The 20,384-nt window shown below is 37.1% G+C and overlaps 1 protein-coding gene across 1 annotated transcript; it reads right to left on the bottom strand.

Annotated features, from left to right (window-relative positions):
* Positions 1-4,449: 4,449 nt before the first annotated feature.
* IL12B (interleukin 12B) lies at positions 4,450-16,239 on the bottom strand. The gene is made up of 7 exons (XM_044661749.1): positions 16,152-16,239; positions 14,368-14,649; positions 13,256-13,373; positions 9,189-9,406; positions 7,620-7,768; positions 5,865-5,985; positions 4,450-4,748 (listed from the first exon to the last, which is right to left on the bottom strand). Exons 1-7 carry the CDS (start codon positions 16,237-16,239, stop codon positions 4,744-4,746), a joined length of 981 nt encoding a protein of 326 aa, XP_044517684.1. The 3' UTR covers positions 4,450-4,743.
* Positions 16,240-20,384: the final 4,145 nt, after the last annotated feature.

The raw sequence follows: 20,384 nt of genomic DNA, 5'->3' as shown, positions 1-20,384 counted from the left end.
TCCTTATGCCTGGCTCTCTATCCACTAAACCACTTAGGTTCCCCTCCAGGTCTTGATTCTTAAGCCAGGCTCCACTCCCAATGTAGCAGATCTTCTCTACTGTGCCCCACTCTGGGTATATTTCCCATCCTAATCCCCCTTTCCACCTCCAGATTTTCAGCTCCCTCTTCTTTCCCATTATAGTGTAAGTTCTTTGAGGGCAAGGGGTCTTTCTGCTTGTGTTTGTATTCCCAGTACTTTCAACAGTGTCTGATACATGGTAAGTGCTTATAAATACTTGTTGATTTGATTTGACTTATTGACTTAAAACCATAATAATTCCTGTAGTACAACTTCATAGTTTTGTGAGTAACACATATAAAGTGTTTTTCAAATTTTGCTATATATATATGTACATATATATTTCAGTTATTTATATATAGGTCATGGTGCTTCTTCTGCCACCACTAATTTTCCTGTGGTCTTGAGAGCCAGCAAGGTGGATTCTTATTTTATGTCTGTGTATGTAAAAATTCTAATTCCTTAAGGCTAATTTCAGGGTCTACCTCCTTAAACCTTTCCCTGGCAACTCCAATCAACTTTAGGATTATATACTTAAAGATGAAAGGGCTCATAGAAGCCATTTTGCTCAATTGTTTTTCATTTTACAGATGGGTAACCTGAGATTTAGAAGGGTTAAGTAATTTTTATCCTGTTGTGCCTGTCCACAGGTTTCATTTTTTAAAATTATATTCAATTGACTCCTTATTATGTACTGGATTCTCTTCACTCTCATCTGTATAAATGTTGACTCTCCAATAATATTAAAAGTCCTTGATGGTGGAGATTGTGTAATAGTTTAGGTTTGGAAAAAAAAATCCCCCAAAAGGAAACTCATTTCTAGGCATGTAATAAAAACTATAGGTGTAGAATTGGATGGGATCTTGGAGGTCCTCCCTGTTTTACAAATGAGGAAACTGAGGCTGAGATGGCAGAGTGCCAGAGATGGGATTTAAACTCAGTTCTTCTGACTGTAAATTCAGTTTCTTTCTCTTTTACCATGCTGCCTCCCTTAGTATTTATAGTCAACAGGATCTAGACTAGTGAAAATTTGGTATAATTCTTTCACTTTACAGTTGAGGAAAGCAAGGCTCACAAAGATGAGGTGACATTCGAAATGACTTCATAGATCCCAAAAAGCAGAGTCAGGAGCAGAAACCAGGTCCTTGGCCTCTGAATACATTGTTCTTAGGACCACACGTATATAATGCATTCTGGTTGGACTGAGAGATGACTCTCCTACCTCCCTCCTAGTAAATGAATAAAAATGACAAAAAAAGGAAGATGGCAAATTATTGAACAGGATGAAGAAGAAACGGACATTAAGGCACTGAAACTGAAGCTGTGAATTGATCCTACCCATTCTGGAAAGGAATCTGATACATTGTCCCCAAAGATACAAAATTAGACAAATCCTTTGTCTCAGAAATACCAAGACTAGGGAATCTATCTCAAAAAGATCAAAGAAAGAGGAAACACACCCATGTATAATAATAATAATAGTTGTTTTTTGTAGTAACAAAGAACTAAGAGCTAAGAAGTTGTTCATCAATTAAGGCATAACCAAACAAATTTTAAGTGGCACTGTGGAGAGAATGCTGGGCCTGGAGTCAAGAGGAACCATTTTCCTGAGTTTGAATCTGGCTTCAGACACTTATTAGTTGTGTGAGCCTTGGGAAGTCACTTATCCTATTTTGCCTTACTTTCTTCTCCTAAAAAATAATCTGGAGAATGAAATGGCAAATCATTCCAATATCTTTGTTGAAGAAAAGCCCAAATGGGGTCATTAAAGAGTTGAACATGACTGAAATGACTGAACAACAAAGCAACATCAGAAAACAAATTATGGCATAGGAATATAATGAAACATCATTGTGCCATAAGAAATGACAAAAAGATAGTTTCAGAGAAATCTGGGAAGACTTTCATGAACTGATGAAGAGTCAAGTGAGCAAAACCAAGAAAATTATAGAATAACAATGCCAAAAACTTAATAACTTTGGAAATTGCAAGAACTCTGGTCAATGCAATGATCAGTCCTGATTCCAGAGCATTTCTTATAAAGCATATTACCTGATAGAGAGGCAATGGATTCAGGTTGCAGAATGAGAGAAAATTTTTGGACACAGTCAATAAAGAAATCTGTTTTGCTTAATTGTATATTTGTTGCAAGGGCTTTTCCTTCTTTCCTTCCTTCCTTCCTTTCATGGTAGAGGTATGGTAGGGGGAAAAATACATTTGTGTTAACTGAAATTAAAAAAATATATATTAAAAAAAGAGACCACTCCATTAAAAAAGAGTGTGATCACAGTGTGCCTGTGATCAAGAAGGTTTTTATTATTTAATGAGAGAAAAACAATAAAATGGTTTCCAAAGTGGAAAGTGAACATGTAGGGACATCTAAGTCACAAAAATGAAACAATTTAAAGCCAGCAACCTTACTAAGAATTCCTTTTATATTCCTATTAGGTTCCAGATATAGTCCATGAGTTCACAGAGCTAGACTAGAAAGAATAAGGGCAACTTTCTTAAGATACAAACAAATGTGCTTTATGAAAGGGAAGTTCTTGAAAAAACACCACCACCACCACCACCACCACCACCACCACCACACACACACACACACACACACACACGCATATGCACTCATGCACATACCATTGGTGCTTGACTTTAGCCTTACAAATCAATTCTGGGCCTAGAAGGTTTTGCAAAGGATTTTTTTTATTAGTCCAGGCATATAACATAAATAAAATAAATAAATAAATAAATAAGTAAATAAATATATTCTATTTTAAAAAAGCATATTCATTACACTCAAAAGTAGCATGTTAACAGATAAAATCTATATCTAAATATCAGAAACATTGATGACATGATTGGGCTCTTCCTTGAAGAACCAAACAGAATTTTCTCTCTGGTTTATTTGTACATTTTCACATAAGAAATAGCATCTGGCACCCCAACAAACAGTTGCACATGGGAAGATAGACGTCTGGTTCTCAATTTTTTATTTTCTCTACTTCAGTTCAGCATTATCTTTTTGCTATATTTGACTGAAAAACAACTGGCTTTTATGTCCATTTGTAATATTTTCTTGTTGTACAGAAACTCTTTTGAATTTTTTCTAAAGGTAGGCTTAAGGATGATGCTTTTATTTTCTTTATCTTTGGTCCAATTAGAAGCCAGTCCTCATTTCCTTGTTTCAGTAGCCTCTAGCTTGCTAAGTCTAATGTCTCGTAATCATTGCCTTGGTCTTGATTAGCAAGAGAATATTAACACTCACAGCATCTCTCCTCTCATTTGAATCAAAATAATTTTAAAGGCAATGTAAGGATATTTTCTTGAGGACTTTTGCAATCTTATATCTTCCCCATGTCTAGTTCTTTTGGAATCAAGACTCCATGGAAAATTAGAAATTTAATTTCTGCACTGATAGTATTTCTTGTAAATAAAGATTCATTTGAGCACCATAAGGTTATACTCAGACACATTGGGCCATGCTGAATTTCAGTGTCAGCCTTCTTTGAAAAAGCTTGTATGAAGAACAAAATCTGGTATCAAGAAATAGGACTGAGAAGAGGAAACAGATCACCTTCTCTAAGGTCTCATTAGATATGTTGTCTTTGTATCTAGTCAGTAACATTTAAATCTTTCCATCTTTCACAGATGTATTATTCCATTTGCCATTTTTTTGTGTGTGGCAAAGTCCAGAACATTAGGTTCTTACTAATGATCATAAAACTGATGCATTTTTAAAAGTTTCAATACAAATAGAATCTGTCATAAATAAATAACACTCCAATTCACATTTTGCATAAAAGGTTATACTCTATGAATGTCATGTACAGATATGAAAAATACACAAATACTTGAGTGTTCCACAAATGTTAAATACTCAGTTCAATGAGTTCTTGGGCATGGTATTGCCATCAGTATAGATAACCCCTCCACTGATTCAGATGGCAGTTATTCCATCCTTAATTGTAGCCATCATCTTGGCTGATCTTTACACTGATGACGAGCATCATTGAACATAGTAAAACTGGCTCTTAGATGGACAAACACTCTCAAATTTAAAGTTAAATAAGATCAATAAGTTAATAAATACATAACATTGTTTTAAATACAAAGGTTAGTGCCAAACAAATAGGCTATAAAAATATCAAGGGCACACATGGAATCCCTGAGGCTGGGGAGGCTGGAGCAGACAGCTCTCTTGGATTTGAGAGTTTTTAGCTTCATTCAGTAAGGTCTGGTTGTTGGCACTAAATCTGGTACCACTAGGGTGAACTCCTTATAGTTGGGGGAGCTATTACCAGGCTGCCAAAGAAGGGGTAAACCAATCCAGGTCAGAAATAGTCAAAGTCCACAGTAATGGAATCAGGGCCCAGAGTGCCTACTGCCTTTCCAGCCTGAGGGAATGTGAGACCCAACCTCAGATAAATAAATGAATGAAGAAAAGCATAAATAAATAAATAGTATCAAGCTAAACACTTTTTTTTAGCTTAAATTAACTGGTTGCTTGGTTCATTGGGCATTGAAATATAAAAAAATTTAAAAAGTAAGACAGCTTCATAATCCATAAAAAAAAAAAAAGTAAAAACTGGCAGAGGACATTCACATTTCATTTCACTTGATCTTTTTCCCCCTCCTATTTGCTTTGTTTCTTCTTCTTTTCATCCAGTGTTGCATCATGGGAATTTAACCTATAGGGAAAGGTCAAAAATATAGATTGTACTGCCAACTATAGTACTGCATTAATCTTCTTTTCAAACAAAGCAACTGCCTGGAGCTCTAGAACCTCAAGCAATTCTTACTTAGGAACCCAATATCAGATTTTCTTTACATGTCCTGGAATTTGTGCTCGAGGGTTAAGGTTATGATATCCAGAGCCACCTCTGATTTGGCAAACTGGGGTAATCACCTGAAGTCCTACACTTTGAAAAGCTTTTTGGTCCAAGCAGGAGAAATCAATGGACATAGGAGGAGGTGGCATCACCAGTTTGTGTTTAATAATAAAAAAATCAACCTCGAATGTTCATAACACATAGATCTGTGCTTGGGCTCAGCAGTTCTGAGCAGTTCTGAGTTCATAGTGGGCTATCAAGTCCATTAAGTATCTACACTTCAGTCTGGCACCCATCCAGTGAGTTCCCTGGGACCTTAAGGAAAGGCTAACCAGCCCAGAGTGGGAATGGAGGTGGTCAAAACTCACAGGTGAATAGAACTGATCTGTGTCTACTACATTTCTAGGTTGGGCAAGATAGGGCCACTCAGTCTCCAAAACAAAACAAAAACTCAATTAAATTAAAATTAAAAAATAAAGTTACTCAGTCCAAAGGAGGGCTATGGGAACCTAGACTCACTGCCTGGAAAAATGCCCCTCTCTTTCCCTTCCACTCATCACGGAGGCTGGGTATTGCCCTTTGATCATATCCCTTCCTCCCTTTTCTTCCAAAGTTATCCTTGTCTTCACTTATATCCAGACCCTGAGTGACTCAGTGTGATTTTTCCCAGCATCTTACATCACACCCTAGGATGCTACATAGAAGTAGCTAAAAGCAGAGAGAGAGTCTAGCATGGAATTTGTACTTCTCTCTCTATATCCTTCCCTTCTCCTCCCCTACATCTTTCTTTCCTCCAAGCTTATGCCTTTATCTTTCTCCCTTTGCACTCTTCTCAAATCCCTTTCCCTTCTCTCTCCTGTCCCACTATTCTTTACCTATGTTGCTACTTCCCTGCATTTTTCTCTTGTTGTTGCTATTATTGTGACTTTAGCAGAGAAGTTAACAGAATACGTGGCTGTATTCCACACTACTCACAAGACACGGATGCCTTTTTGCTCCAGGATGAATTATAGTAGCGATCCTTGGCCTGCACCGAGATTGTCTTCCCTTTGGAGCATTCAACAGAGGCTGATGAAGCTTCTGTGGTGATGCTATTCTGGATGAAACAAAGAAGAAAACAATCTGTTAGCTTTCTGTGAACTATTCAGGAATGAAGGCATCATTCTTCTGAGCATGGTCTTTAAGCTTGGTCTTCTTTGTCGTAAACTACAACTACAAATACATTCTAATGTCAAATGGACACATTTGGCAACCAAGCCGTGGGAGATATGGCCAACTGTGGGGAGAGGGTGCCACCTGCTGGTTTTATACAATAATCCTGCTTTTGGGTTATGGAACGTGGAAACAAATGATTGTGAGTGTCCTGAAACACTTTCCATTCTCCATAACTCTAGGGGAACTCTCTATCTGAGATCCTGAGCCTGCTGGTCAGATTATGTCCCCAAAGCAGATGGATGATTGCGACAGAGACAGCACACACACAAACATGGCCATCTTTGCATTTCTACTTTGGATTTTTGGAGATTTTCTTTTTAAAGATTGTACATTTATCAAGTCTAAATACTTGTTGGGAAAAGCCTATTATTGCATAATCATCACCACTCAAATTCTTACTGTAAAAAAGGCAAATAAATCAATAAATACATATCGGATGACTACTATTTGCCAAGCTCTGTGCTAGCCAATGCCTTCATCTATCCAAGCCAGGAGAGTCTATTTAATGAAATAAAGCCATGGTGTCTAGGACAAGCAGGAGACTGTCCATGTTATATCTGAGTTATAGCACATATTAACCAAATTAAAGGGAAAAGACACTCAGTACAGGCAATAGGATCTTATTGGAACTTAAATTTCCACTGCTACATCAATGCTAAATGCAGCATTTAATCATGAAACAAATCCACATTGAACTAGCTGTGTGGCATAGCGATGATTGCTGGATTTGGAGTCTAAAGACCATTGTTCACATGTGAGCGCTGCCTCCTACAACTTGTGTGACATGGGCAAGTCACTTCACCAGTTGGGGGTCCCTGGGTTGTCTCATATGTAAAATGGGGGGTTCCATTAGATGACCCCAAAAGTTCCTTCTAGTTCTAACATCCTAGTTTTATAATCTAAGAATTCTGAAAGTTTCCCTCCATGTGAAAAGTATGGAATTGGTCACAGATCTGGAAAATCATTTCATTTTCTCTGAAATGATAGTTCAAATAACTTGGGTTGGTTGAGTCAATAGTTCCCTCCCACTTTTCCACCAAGGTTAGGTGAAGTTATTTGTCAATCAGTTAATAAGCATTTTTTAAAAAATAACATTTTATTGCAGGTAAAAACAAATTTTTTTAAAATTTTAAACCCTTAACTTCTGTGTATTGACTTATAGGTGGAAGAGTGGTAAGGGTAGGCAATGGGGGTCAAGTGACCGTAAAAACAAATTTTAACATTTTTTTTTTATTTTTGATTTCCAACTTCTCTCTATTCTTCCTCCCTTTTTCTTTCCCCTCCCCCTTCCTGAGATGACCAGCATTCTGATATAGATTTTACATGTGCAATTACATAAAACATTTTTCCAAATTAATCTCAATCAGCATTTTAAAAGCACCTACTACATGCTGGTTCTTTCCTTATTTCATAGCCGTAGTCAATGCCAAATTGCTAAACTCATCTATGCTCCATAAAATGGCATTTCACACAAAAACCATTGCAGTATGTAACAAGGAAAAAAAAACAATTTACCTTCTTGTTTTTGCCATGAACTTGAACTTGGAAAGTCAATGGGAAATAGGAATGGGGTGTACTCCAGGTCTCAGGATAGTCCCAGCTTACTTTGACATTCTTAGCTCTTAAGTGTGTGATGTGGAGGTTCCTGGGTGGGTCTGGTTTGACTATGGGGAGAGGAAAGAGCATTAATTTTTCTGAGGCAAATCACGGCTCTCTGAAGGTCTCTTGACAAATTAATAGCTCAAGGAATGAACATGAAGCAGTAAGATTCAGGTATATTTGGTCCAAGTCATTCTACTCTTCTGCTAAACCATCTTCAGTGGCTCCCTATTGCTTACCAAATAAATTTCAAACTCCTTTGCCAAGCATTCAAGGTACTTGGCCATCCTAACTTTCTAGCTTTATCTCATATTATACCTTTTTTTTGGGGTCCATGCTATCTTTAGCACTTAGCATAGCACCTAGAACATAGGAAGCAAATAGTAACCCCTTCCCTTGGACATTTAAGTGGTGCAGTGCCAGACCTGGCTGGGATCAGGAAGACCTGAGTTCAAAATCCCTTCATGCTTATGAGCTCTGTGACCCTGGGCAAGTCACATAATCCTGTTGCCTCAGTTTCCTCATCTGTAAAATGAGATAGGGAAGGAAATAGCAACTGCCTCCTATATCTCTGCCAAGAAAACTCAAATGGCTTCATATAACTGAAAAACAATTAACCAATAATATCTCCTCCTCCAACAAACAATATATTTTAGCTAACAACCCCCTAAACATGCCCTGTGATTTTCTACTTCTGTACTTTTTGCTTTTTCTGTCCCCTGTACATGGACTATTCTCCTTTCTCCTCCTTACTTGTTGAAAACCTAAAGCTAGAAGGTACTTTAGAGATCATTAAATCCAACCTCATGATTCTGAAAATGAGGAAATTGAGGTTAAATGATTTGCCCAGATTATACAGCTAGCAAACATCATCACTAATATTAATATAAAGCACTTCATCTGCGTGCTAAGCATTCTACAACCATTATCTCACTTGATTCTCCCAACAATGTTATAAGTACTTGAGGCAGAATTTCCCAAGTTTTCCTGAATCCAAGTGTAGTATTCTAATAATTATCCTATACTGGTTATATCATATATCCAGATAATTTCCCATTCCCACCCACCAACCCCTACCTTGAAAAAACCACGGAGGCTATAAAAGAAGATATTTGGCTTCACTTCCCCTGTGAACACGTTATACTCCAAGGGTTCTTGGGTTCTGTTACCCCTGAACCTAGTGGTTTATAAGGGCAGCTGGGGGCAAAGCAGATAGAGTGCTGGATCATAAGTCAGGAAGACTTCTCTGCCTGAGTTCAAATCTGACCTCTGACACTTATTGGCTGTGTAACCTCTGCCAAATCACTTAACCTTGCTTGCCTCAGTTCCTCGTCTGTAAAACGAGCTGGAAAAGGCAATGGCAAACCACTCTAGTATCTCTGTCAAGAAAACCCCAAATGGAGTGATGAAGAATTGCACATGACTAAAAAATGACTCAAAAACAATAGCGACAAAGTTGTATGTAAAACTCAATTGAAAACATACTGATATCTCTTATGAAGAAACGGCTGGTATATTTTTCATATCTGTGCTTCTTAATAGCATCCAGGACAACCTCAATTGGTTGGCTTTCTTCAGCAGATGGGCAGGCGTTGACCTCTTGGCAATCTGCTGTATATTTTCGGTATTCCTTGTTGTTGTGTTTGACTTTTTCTTCAGAGAGCACAATGGGTCCACATGTCACCTCTCCGGAATCTGTAGACCTAAAATAAAGCAAAGACTGACCATTTTTCTTTTCTATTAGGTTGGGGGATAAATATCTTCTAGGAAGAGGACGAGTTCATTTGACTACTACTAGAAGAACAGCTTCCATTCTTTGTGTCCACCTCCTCCCCCTCCCCTTTGCTCTAGCGGCTTTTGGGGATTTTACAGCTGTACCTCAGTGGTTATCTCACCCTAGAACTTTGCCCTGGAATTCAAATAGCCTTCTGGCCTTGGAATATCCTTCCTCCATACTGGCCCCCTTTTCTCATGAGTAAGTGCCTTCTGGGACCCAGGCTAGTGAACTTTCATTTTCCTCCTGATTCTGTTTCTGATTTTCTAGACTTTGACATCACGCCCCCATGGGGGCACCTCCACCCACTACCTTCTCGTATGTGTTATCTTCCTCCATTAGAATATAAGCTCTTTGAAAGCAGATGTCTTTCTTTCTGCTTGTATTTGTATTCCTAACATTAAACAAAGTGCCTGGGACATAATAAGCCCTTAGAAATTCTTGTTGACTTATTGCTTTGGCAATATATCAAGAAATCACTGTTCCATAACTTAGTAGATAAACCTTAGAGAGTTGCCTTTGGGTCAGAGGGGTAAATTGACTTGTTCTTGGTCACATAGCTTAGTAATTGTTAGAAGAGAGACTTGAACCCAGACCTCTGACTCCAAGTTGTTGTTGGGTCATTTTCAATTATGTTCAACTCTTTGTGACTTCATTTGACAAAAATACTAGTTTGCCAAGACTTTCTCTAGCTCATTTTATAGATAAGGAAGTGACGCAGACAGGGTTAAATGACTTGCCCAGGGTCTCATTGTAAGTGTCTGAGGCTGGATTTGAACTCATGGAAGATGAATCTTCCTAACTCCTGGTCTAGCCCTCTATTCAGTATTTTCCAATTTGAGTGGATAGAGGGTTAGTAACAACTTAGTTGTTACCATAGCTGTGCTATTTCTTATGCCACACTGCCTTTCCCTGCAAAGGATGGCAGGGAAAAAATGAAACTAGTTAAAAATTAGAGGCAATTCTGTTAAGTTCAGAGAAAATTTCTGGTGGACTTCAAAGTTTTGGAAACCTTTAATATGCCTAGCTAGAGCAGTGAGAGACAACTCCTAGATTCTATTTCTGGCTTAGTCACTGACTCAAGCTGCGACTTTGGACAAGACAGCCTTAACTTCCATTTCTTCTTTTGCCCCTCTTCATGGTGCTAATAGTCTTGCTGAACTCAACCTTCTTCAAGAGACCAGTTGTAAATATGTGAGTTTTTAAATGGGTTTCATGTCTGCTTAAGAAACAAGACAGTGAGGAATCTATCTGCCAAAACATACACAGGAATTATAGGAACACAACTACAAAACACTTTCCAAACAATTAAAACTAGATCTAAACAATTGGAAAAACATTGATTGCTCATGGGTACATAGGATGAGCTAACATATTAAAAATGACCATACTACCCAAATTAGTTTGCTTATTTAGTGCTATACCTATCAAACTACCAAAAAACTTTTTTACTGAATTAGAAAAAAACTATAACAAAGTTCATTTGGAAGAACAAAAGATCAAGAATATCAAGGGAAATAATGAAAAAAAAAACATGAAGGAAGGTGGCCTAGCGTACCAGATCTTAAATTGTACTATAAAGCAGTAGTCATCAAATTAATATGGTACTGGTGAAGAGGCAGAAAGGAGGACCAGTGGAATAGAATAGGGGTATTCAGCAAGACAGTCTATGATAAACCGAAAGAACCCAGCTTCTGGGACAAAAACCCACTATTTGACAAAAACTGCTGGGAAAATTGGAAAACAGTATGGGGGAGATTGGGTCTAGATCAACATCTCACACCCCATACCAAGATAAATTCAGAATTGGTGAATGACTTGAATATAAAGAAGGAAACCATAAGTAAAGTAGGTGAGCACAGAATAGTATACTTGTCAGATCTCTGGGAAAGGAAAGATTTTAAAACCAAGCAAGAGTTAGAAAAAATTACAAAATGTAAAATAAATAATTTTGATTACATTAGACTAAAAAGTTTTTGTACAAACAAAACCAATGCTACCAAAATTAGAAGGGAAGCAACAAATTGGGCAAAAATCTTTATAACCAAAAACTCAGACAAAGGTCTAATTACTCAAATATATAAGGAGCTAAATCAATTGTACAAAAAAACCAAGCCATTCTCCAATTGATAAATGGGTAAGGGACATGAATAGGCAATTTTCAGATAAAGAAATCAAAACTATCAACAAACACATGAAAAAGTGTTCTAAATCTCTTATAATTAGAGAAATGCAAATCAAAATGCAAATCAAAAAAACCCCTCACACCTAGCAGATTAGCTAACATGACAGCAAAGGAAAGTGGGAAATGTTGGAGGGGATGTGGCAAAATTGGGACATTAATGCATTGCTGGTGGAGTTGTGAATTGATCCAACCATGGCAATTTGGAACTATGCCCAAAGGGCTTTAAAAGACTATCTGCCTTTTGATCCAGCCATACCACTGCTGGATTTATGCCCCAAAGAGATCATAGGGAAAAAGACTTGTGCAAAAATATTTATAGCTGTGTTCTTTCTGGTGACAAAAAATTAGAAAATGAGGGAATGTCCTTCAATTGGAGAATGGCTCAACAAATTGTGGTATCTGTTGCTGATGGAATACTATTGTACTCAAAGGAATAATGAAGTGGAGGAATTCAATGTGAACTGGAATGACCTCCAGGAACTGATGTAGAGTGAAAAGAGCAGAACCAGAAGAACATTGTACACAGAGATGGATACACTGTGGCACAATCGAATGTAATGGACTTCTGTACTAGCAGCAATGCAATGACTCTGGACAATTCTGAGGGATTTATGGAAAAGAACGCTACCCACATTCAGAGGAAGAACTTCAGGAGTGGAAACACAGAAGAAAAACAACTACTTGAACACATGGGCTGATGGGGATATTATTGGAGAGGTAGATGCTAAACGATAACTCTAGTCCAACTATCAATAATATGGAATTAGGTCTTACTCAATAATACACGTAAAACCCGGTGGAATTTTGAGTCGGCTACAGGGGGGTGGGGGGGTTTGAGGGAGAGGGAAAGAACATTAAATATGTAACTATGGGAAAATATTTTAAAAATTAAAATTAAAAAAAAAAAGAAATAAGACAATGCCTATTTGGAGCTAGAGGATCTAGGTTCAGGTTTGGGCTCCATCACTTATCTATTATTTATCCATAAGAAGCATGTAACCTTATTGGATCCCAGTGTCCTTATTTATAAAGTGAGCATATTGAACCAAAAGGACATTAGTTTAGATTATGAGTTTCTGGAGGGCATGGACTGTTTTTGCCTTTCTTCTTATCTCCAGAAGTTGGCACAGTGCCTGGCACACAGTAGGTTCTTTTCAAATGCTTGTTGACTTGGCTGAAAGGTCCCTATTGGTTCTAAATCTATGATCTAATGATCTTCTTTGAGAAAACAGTTTTCAGTCTTCATGTTCTTTTCCCAGTGTAAGAGCAAAATGATCAAGATTTTAGAAACCTTGTTTTCTGAATTTTCTTTTGTTTCTTTTTCATTAATAGGTCATTGGATTACATATTTAGAGCTGGAAGAGACTCTTAAGATTAGCTAGTTTAATGCTTCCATTTTACAGAAGAAGAAAGTGAGTCCCAGAGAAATGAAGTGCTTGCCTAAGGTTCCACAAGTAGGAAGGGGCAGAACTGTCATTTGAACTCAGGATCTATCACTCCAAACCCAACTTGGCAGACAAGTCACAGTTTTTTTTTTCTATTTCTTAATGAAATCATCCTGGGAAGATGCTGAAAACCACTACTTTTACTTACCCTTTGCTGCTTCTAATAGAGAATTTTAGGTCAGAACTATTTTCTGTCAACCAGGAACAAGTGAAAGTTCCAGCATAATTCTTGGCCTCACACTTCAGATAACTCTTACTTTGGGTCTCTGGATCTAAAGAGGACAAAAAATCCAAAGTTTAAGGTGCTTTTTTGGAGAAAGAGTTTGATTTTGGGGGTCATAGATCAGCAACACACACACATGTCAAATGGACCTAGTGTCTTTCATAGGGAAAATGGTGCCACTTCAAATGGACTTTGTGGAATTGACTTTGAAAGCATTTCAAAGTTAAATTCAACTGCCAGTCACTGGAATGCTGATTCCAAAGGATACTCCACATACACAATACAAAAAAAATTTTTTTTTTTTGCTTTCTACACTATCATTCCAGTGATCTGTGTCTTCCTTCAGCATGAGGAACTTCCTCCACCAAAGTGACCCTCTCTAATTTAGTAGATAAATCAATCAATCAGCCAATAATCAGCCAGCATTTAGCAAATCCCTACCAGGTGCCAGGGACTGGGCTAGACCATAAGGTACAAAGTAAAAAACAAATAATCCCTGTGCTTATTGAGTTTATATTCTAATGAGGGTGTGGAGGAAGAGATAATATAATATGCAGATATGTAGGTAGATAAAAAGCACATATATGGCAGGTGCATGATAATCCCTATAGAAGGTAGATAGATGATTTCCACAGGGTTACACAATTAAGAAATATCATAGGCAGGATTTGAACGCATCTTGGCTTAACAACAAATCCCCTTTATCTACTAATTTATGCTAACAAATTATGAATTATGAATTTTTTATGCTTTTAATTATTCAATTTTTGTTAGTGCTTAAGAGTTCTTTGAGGCATCCAAACTACATCTGATCATCTTGAATACCATGATTAGATGAAAGCAGTCCAAAGAACACCCTTACCAGAAAGAATTTATAACTTTTAGGTGATTTCAGTGAAAAATATGATGCCAATCCACTCAACACCACAGTTTCTTGTTTTTTTGTGTGTGTGTGGGGGGGGAGCGGAGTGAAGGTGGGATATTTCCACGAAGGCTAAAAGTAGGATTTACACTGTACTTCAAGGGAAAAGAATTACCTTTTTGTGCTATTAAAATAACAGTGGACCAGCTCCCATTTTCTGAATATCGGATTAATAATAACTTGTGGCTCAGCACTTCTCCTCCTTTCTTACAAATGTATTTGCCAGAAGCATTTGCAAACTCTTTCACTTGGACAGTCAGTGTCTTTCCTGTTCCTAAGATCTGGTCATTCTCATCTGAGGTCCAGGTAATGGTGTTATCCTCTTCAGATGAATCACAAGTGAGTACCACTGTTTTTGCTGGAACATCTGGATTCCAGTCTATCTCTACAACATAAACTAAAAAATCACAGGAAACAGTTAGGGTTGAGGTGTTCCTCTTGAAGGAGTGGACCCTCCAATACATTTCTTTCCTGGGGTTATAGTCTTATGACAGTCAAAAGCTTTTCTGTGTGTCCACTTGAAATCTTTCCTGCTTGTTCAATCATTCGAGGATATAGAGAATGACTGTCATTTCTCCTGAAACCTAGTTCATATACTTAAAGAAAGAAGCCAAATACTTCCATTTCTCTATCCATAATATCTCTTGTACCCAGTCTATCCTTTATATTCACACTGTACACATTCTAGTTCTAAGTGATTGTCAGCCCCTAGATTCCAATTTATTTTTCATATCTAATTTTCCATAGTTCTTCCAGTCAGCCAGTGCCAAAACTAACAACTAATTTTTGACTTTTCCCATTCTCTTTTCTCTCTCTACACATATCCAGTCAGTTGCCACTCAGCCTCCACAATATTTCATCTTTCCCCTCCTCTCGACTCACATGGCTATCATTCTAGTTGACATTTTGAGGATAGAACTAAGAAGATTTAACTATAAAACTTATATTCCCTGAAGGCAGATACATTTTGTTTTTCTCTTTGTATTCATTTGATCATCACTTATTCAACAAATATCTGTTAAATTTTTGCTAGATTTAAGATGTTGTATTATTTTGGGATACAAAGAAAAAACCAAAACTTTCTTAAGAAGCTTGCCAGTGCCTAATACATGGTAAGCACTTAATAAATGTTGGTCTTTGAATTGAATCTCACTCCTACAATCACTTTCTCATCCATGCCCTACTCCCATTGCCAAATGATTTTTAAAATAATATTGATCATTTTTAGTAATATCAGAAAAAATCCTAGACTAAATATTGCCTAGTCCCACTACTTGCCAACTTCTTTGATTGATAGATGGCGTTAAAATATAGATATCATCAAGAAGAGAAAAAAGACAGTGGTCTTCTCTAGAGATGCCTTTAGTCCCTTCTTTTGATGGTGAGCTCCTGCCTGAAACCTCTATTTGAGGAAATGTCTGAGCCAGTCATGCTCAATTCTAACCTACATCTACTCTTGACTTTTATACTTAGTCCTCATATAAATACCTGCCCACCCCCTCCCAGCTCTTTAGTTCCCTGTTTTGGATCATTAGAATGTCACTTCTTTGAGTATAAGGATTATCTTTTCTTTTGCTTGAATTCATATTTCCAGAACTCACATAGTGTCTGGCATATAGTAAGAGCTTTAAAAAATGCTCTGTCTATCCATCTGTCTATCCATCTCTCTGTCTCTCTGTCTCTCCCTAATCCAACATTACCTTGAAGGGATGATCTTTTTAATCCACAAAAGAAGGAAATGACCTAGTAATGGACCCCAAACTGGGATTTTCACTATGTGGATGTCTTTTCTACAAACACCCAAGCCCTAGAAGGTGGAATACCTAAAAGTGAAGGAACACCTAAGCCAAATCCCTCATAAATATCCATATATTCAACAGACAATAAGATGATAGTTACCATTTTTTTCCAGTTCCCACATGGCCATGAGGGGAGTTGCCCACAAAAGCAAAGAAAACAAAGAGATGACCAGTTGCTGATGACACATCTGTGGTGACAGAGAGAGAGAAAGAGAGACCAAGATTGGCTATTAAGTCATCGTTGGGGACCAAATGACACTTCCTCGATCATTTCCCCACATTCCCTGTACTTACACCAGACTAATTCTGCTGTTCAAGCAGGCTATTATAATATTGTTTCTGTTATGTGTTCATGTATTACAAAAACTTCTCATAATAGGAATTTGAACAAAAAGAATGTGTCCAGGGCTTAGCACAGTGATTGGCTGGCACAGAGTAGACTTTTTACAAATGCTTGTTTCTTATAATTAGAGAAAGGGAGATTATGGAACTGAAATTCCTTAAAACTTGGTGAAGGTAGCAATGATAGGAATAATTTATATGGTACTTTTCTTAGAATGTGAAGTAGGTATTGCAAATGTTATTATTCTTGTTTTACAGATGAAGAGACTGAGGTACTCACAGACTTGATGACTTCTTTTTTGGTAAAATAGTAAACACCTGAGGCAAAACTTGAATCCAGAACTCAGATTCAGTATAACTTCCATATAGCATATTGTTTTGCTATAATTTTAAAGTCATATCTAAAATCCCCATTGAATCCACAAAGGCAAATTTGCATTGACCAAGGTTAATGGGGACTAAATTAAAAACAGAAATGCAGAATATCCAAAATCATTGGATAAAAGTTCCTCTGAATGGAGAAATGTATTTGTAGAGTTATAGGAGATATTAAAATTCCAATTCTCTTATTTTATAATTTACAATTTAGAAATTACAATGTAATTTTTTTATATAGGGTTATATAGTGAGATGTGACTAGGCAACAATTTTTCTGAAAACATCTTGGGATTTTAATGAACTAGGAACTCAACATAAGTCAACAGCATGTTAAACAATAGATAGTCAATCAATACACATTTATTATGTACCAGGCACTGCACTAAGCACTGGTCATACAAAAAGAGGTAAAAGGCAGTCCCTGCCCTCAAGGAATTCACAATCTAATGGAGGTGACAGTGTGCAAGCAAATATGTACAAACAAGCTATATACAACACAACCAGGAAATAATTAAGAGAGGGAAGGTATTAGAATTAAGAGGGATTGGGAAAGACTTCCTGTAGAAGATGAAATTTTAGTTGGGACTTAAAGGAAGCCAAGGAAGGCAGTATTTGGAGATGAGAAAGTAAAACATTCCAGGAATGGGGGACCATCCAGGGAAAATGCCCAGAGTTGTTGGTAGAATAGCAAGGAAGTCAGGATCACTAAATTGAAGAGTACATAGTGGGGAGTAAGGTGTAAGAAGACTGGCAAGGTAGGAGGTAATGAGGTGATGAACTAATGAGGTCTCAGGCTGAAGTGAGGGAGGCATATCATATGGAGTGCTGTGTTCAGTTCTTCTGACATGAGGAAAGTGGAAGGGAAGACAACCAGCAGAGAGGAAGACGTCAAGTTTCATGCCAGAAGAGGATGAGTTGAAAGGACTAGGGAATTTCAGGCTTGAGAAAGATTTCTAAATATTTGAATGGCTGTTTTGTTTGGTCTCAGAGGACAGAGCCAATTGCATTTGAAATACTCTATCTCTTTTTCCCTTTTCTAGCTATTATTCTTTGGCTCAATAATATTAATAACCAGAAACAAAAAGAACAACAGAATTGTGTTGGTAAGATGAGCATTCCATATATTGCAAACTTCTTTAGTATGCTTTCTTTCTAAGGAAGAATCGATGAATAATTTTGATTATATTAAATTTAAAAGTTTTTGTACAAATAAAACCAATGTAACCAAGATTAGAAGGGAAGCAACAAGTTGGAAAAATTTTTATAACAAATTTCTTTGATAAAGAAGAATGGAAGAAAAGTAATTCTATTTAAATAGCAGTTTAAAAAATTCTTCCAAAAGAGTGCCTAAATTCCTTATATTCTTATCATTATTAACTTTTCAATCAATTGATTTGAAATAAGTGAACCAACAGATGGGATTTGACTATCTTCTTGTTTGTATAAAGTTTATAATAGTAGTGTAATAAGTTTTCACCAGAACAAGTATAATGTGACAAATTGAAAACATTTTAGGTAAATGTGTGGCTTTCTTCTTTTAGATTTCCATGAATTTAATCAGCTTTGGAAAAATAATTTAATATCATTAAAAAATTTCCTTATGCCCAAAGAGAAGTTGGCCAGATCATTTAATTTAATTTTACAGTCCAGGCACTCAGAAACCTTGGCTCAGTGAAGACCTAAATTCACTTGTGATTTAGAGGCATGGCTTCTTTGACTTGTAAAACAAAATAATAAAAAATAAAATAAAAAAATCAAAAGCTTTAAAAGGTTACCAAAAGACCTCATCATCAATAAGCTTATTAAAATAGAATGAAAAGGCCTTGAGTGGGAGGGAGAGTATCACATTGTTCTTACATTAGTGCTGATAATAGCAAAAGCCTCAGGATTTAAATTAATTAAAATGTTAGAAATATAGAGCACAGTGAAGGCAAAATATAATATAAAGTAGATCTGTTTTAGCTTGAGTTAAGAAAAAGTAGAAAATTAGACTTAGAAGACATGGAAGATGAGATTTGGCAATTAAACAATCTAAGTCCTATTCACACAGTCTTAAGTAAAGAAAAAATGATTTCAATAGACCCTCTTCCTTTGCCCTTGAACATAATAAACCCTCTACACAACAATATAAAATACACATCTATATATGTACACATATAATCTCTCTCTCTCCATATGTATAGATAGCATGATAACAATGAAGAAAAGTCAGGTCAGGATTTTTAGGTTATATCAGGGACACTCACCTTGCTGGCTCTGTTGGTCTTGAAGGTGTTGAAGCTTCAGTTGCAGCTATAACTTCAGTCTGGCTTCCCCAGTATTTAAAAGCCCAGCCACTTTCTATGAAACTAAGCTTTCAAATTGCAACACCCAAAAAAATACTCGAGAACCTTTGGGGAATTCAAGCAGTTCCTTTTTTTGTGTGTATCAATAATGCAAACAGAAAGCAGGCCTCAAAATCCCAGGTAACCAACTAAGAGGAAACTACTCTCTGACCTTTGGGTGTAGGAAAAGGAAGAGAGGAGATATGACTTTGGTGATTTATACAGATATAATATTCATGTTATTAGGCTTAGAGGCAGAACTAGGGAACACACAGATCACAGAGAAGATCAGAGAGGTGGAAACAGGGTATCTTTAGATAATATTACTTGGTAATAGAAAAGTAACTGTCCTCTTTGCACTTTAATTTCCTCTGCTGGATAATGAGGGGTGTGACTAGGTCAAGGGTTGTCAATTTGGGGTCCACAGATGCCCCAAGGGTCTGTGGATAGATTTCAAGGATAGATTTCAAGCCTGTGAACTTGGAAGGGAACAAATTTACATCTTCATTTTCATGAACTTCTAATGGAAATTCAACATTTCCTTCAATTATGACCATAAGCAATAAAAATTATTCTGAGAAGGGGTTCATAGGCTTCACCAGACCACCAAAAGGATCCATAACACACAAGAAATTAAAGACCTCTAGACTAGAATAATCTCTAAAGTCTCTTCAGCTTTGAGTCTTTGAGTTTAACTCTTTGATGGCTAAATCTTACGGGTTTTTTTTTCATAGGAGGGAGGGAGAAGGAAGAAGTTTGAAATACTGATGTGAATTCCTTTCCCCCACCAAGACTACTCATTACAGATTCCCATCTTCCTCTAGTCATTTACTTTCCAGTTGTCACCAAACTTACATTCAACTTTTAGGCCTCTGGTTTCTTCCCCAGTCCTCTCTGTTCCCATTTGAGGCTGCTGAGACTCAGAATTATGCCATTCAGGTATTGACATCTATATCATGGCATGACCATCGTAACTCAGAAAATGCTTAAATCACTATGGTGACCCGCATTGATTCCCATGGCCTATAACCTCTCTGGACAGCTAAATAGTTCACTGACTAGAACCCAGTATAAAATGATGTGAAGGAGGGCCTGTCTTCTTTACCCTCTACCCAGTATTTAGCACCTGCATTGCACATAGCAAACAACTCTTCCATGCTTTGGTCTCCCTTTTACATATTCTTCTTCACCCAATGAGATCACAAATACATTTAGAGGTGCCATTTCTCTCTCTCTCTCTCTCTCTCTCTCTCTCTCTCTCTCTCTCTCTCTCTCTCTCTCTCTCTCTC

Source organism: Gracilinanus agilis, chromosome 2 (assembly GCF_016433145.1).
Source record: "Gracilinanus agilis isolate LMUSP501 chromosome 2, AgileGrace, whole genome shotgun sequence".
NCBI lineage: Eukaryota > Metazoa > Chordata > Mammalia > Didelphimorphia > Didelphidae > Gracilinanus > Gracilinanus agilis.
Note: the sequence above shows the minus strand (reverse complement) of the source record. Positions and strands in the feature narration are given on the sequence as shown.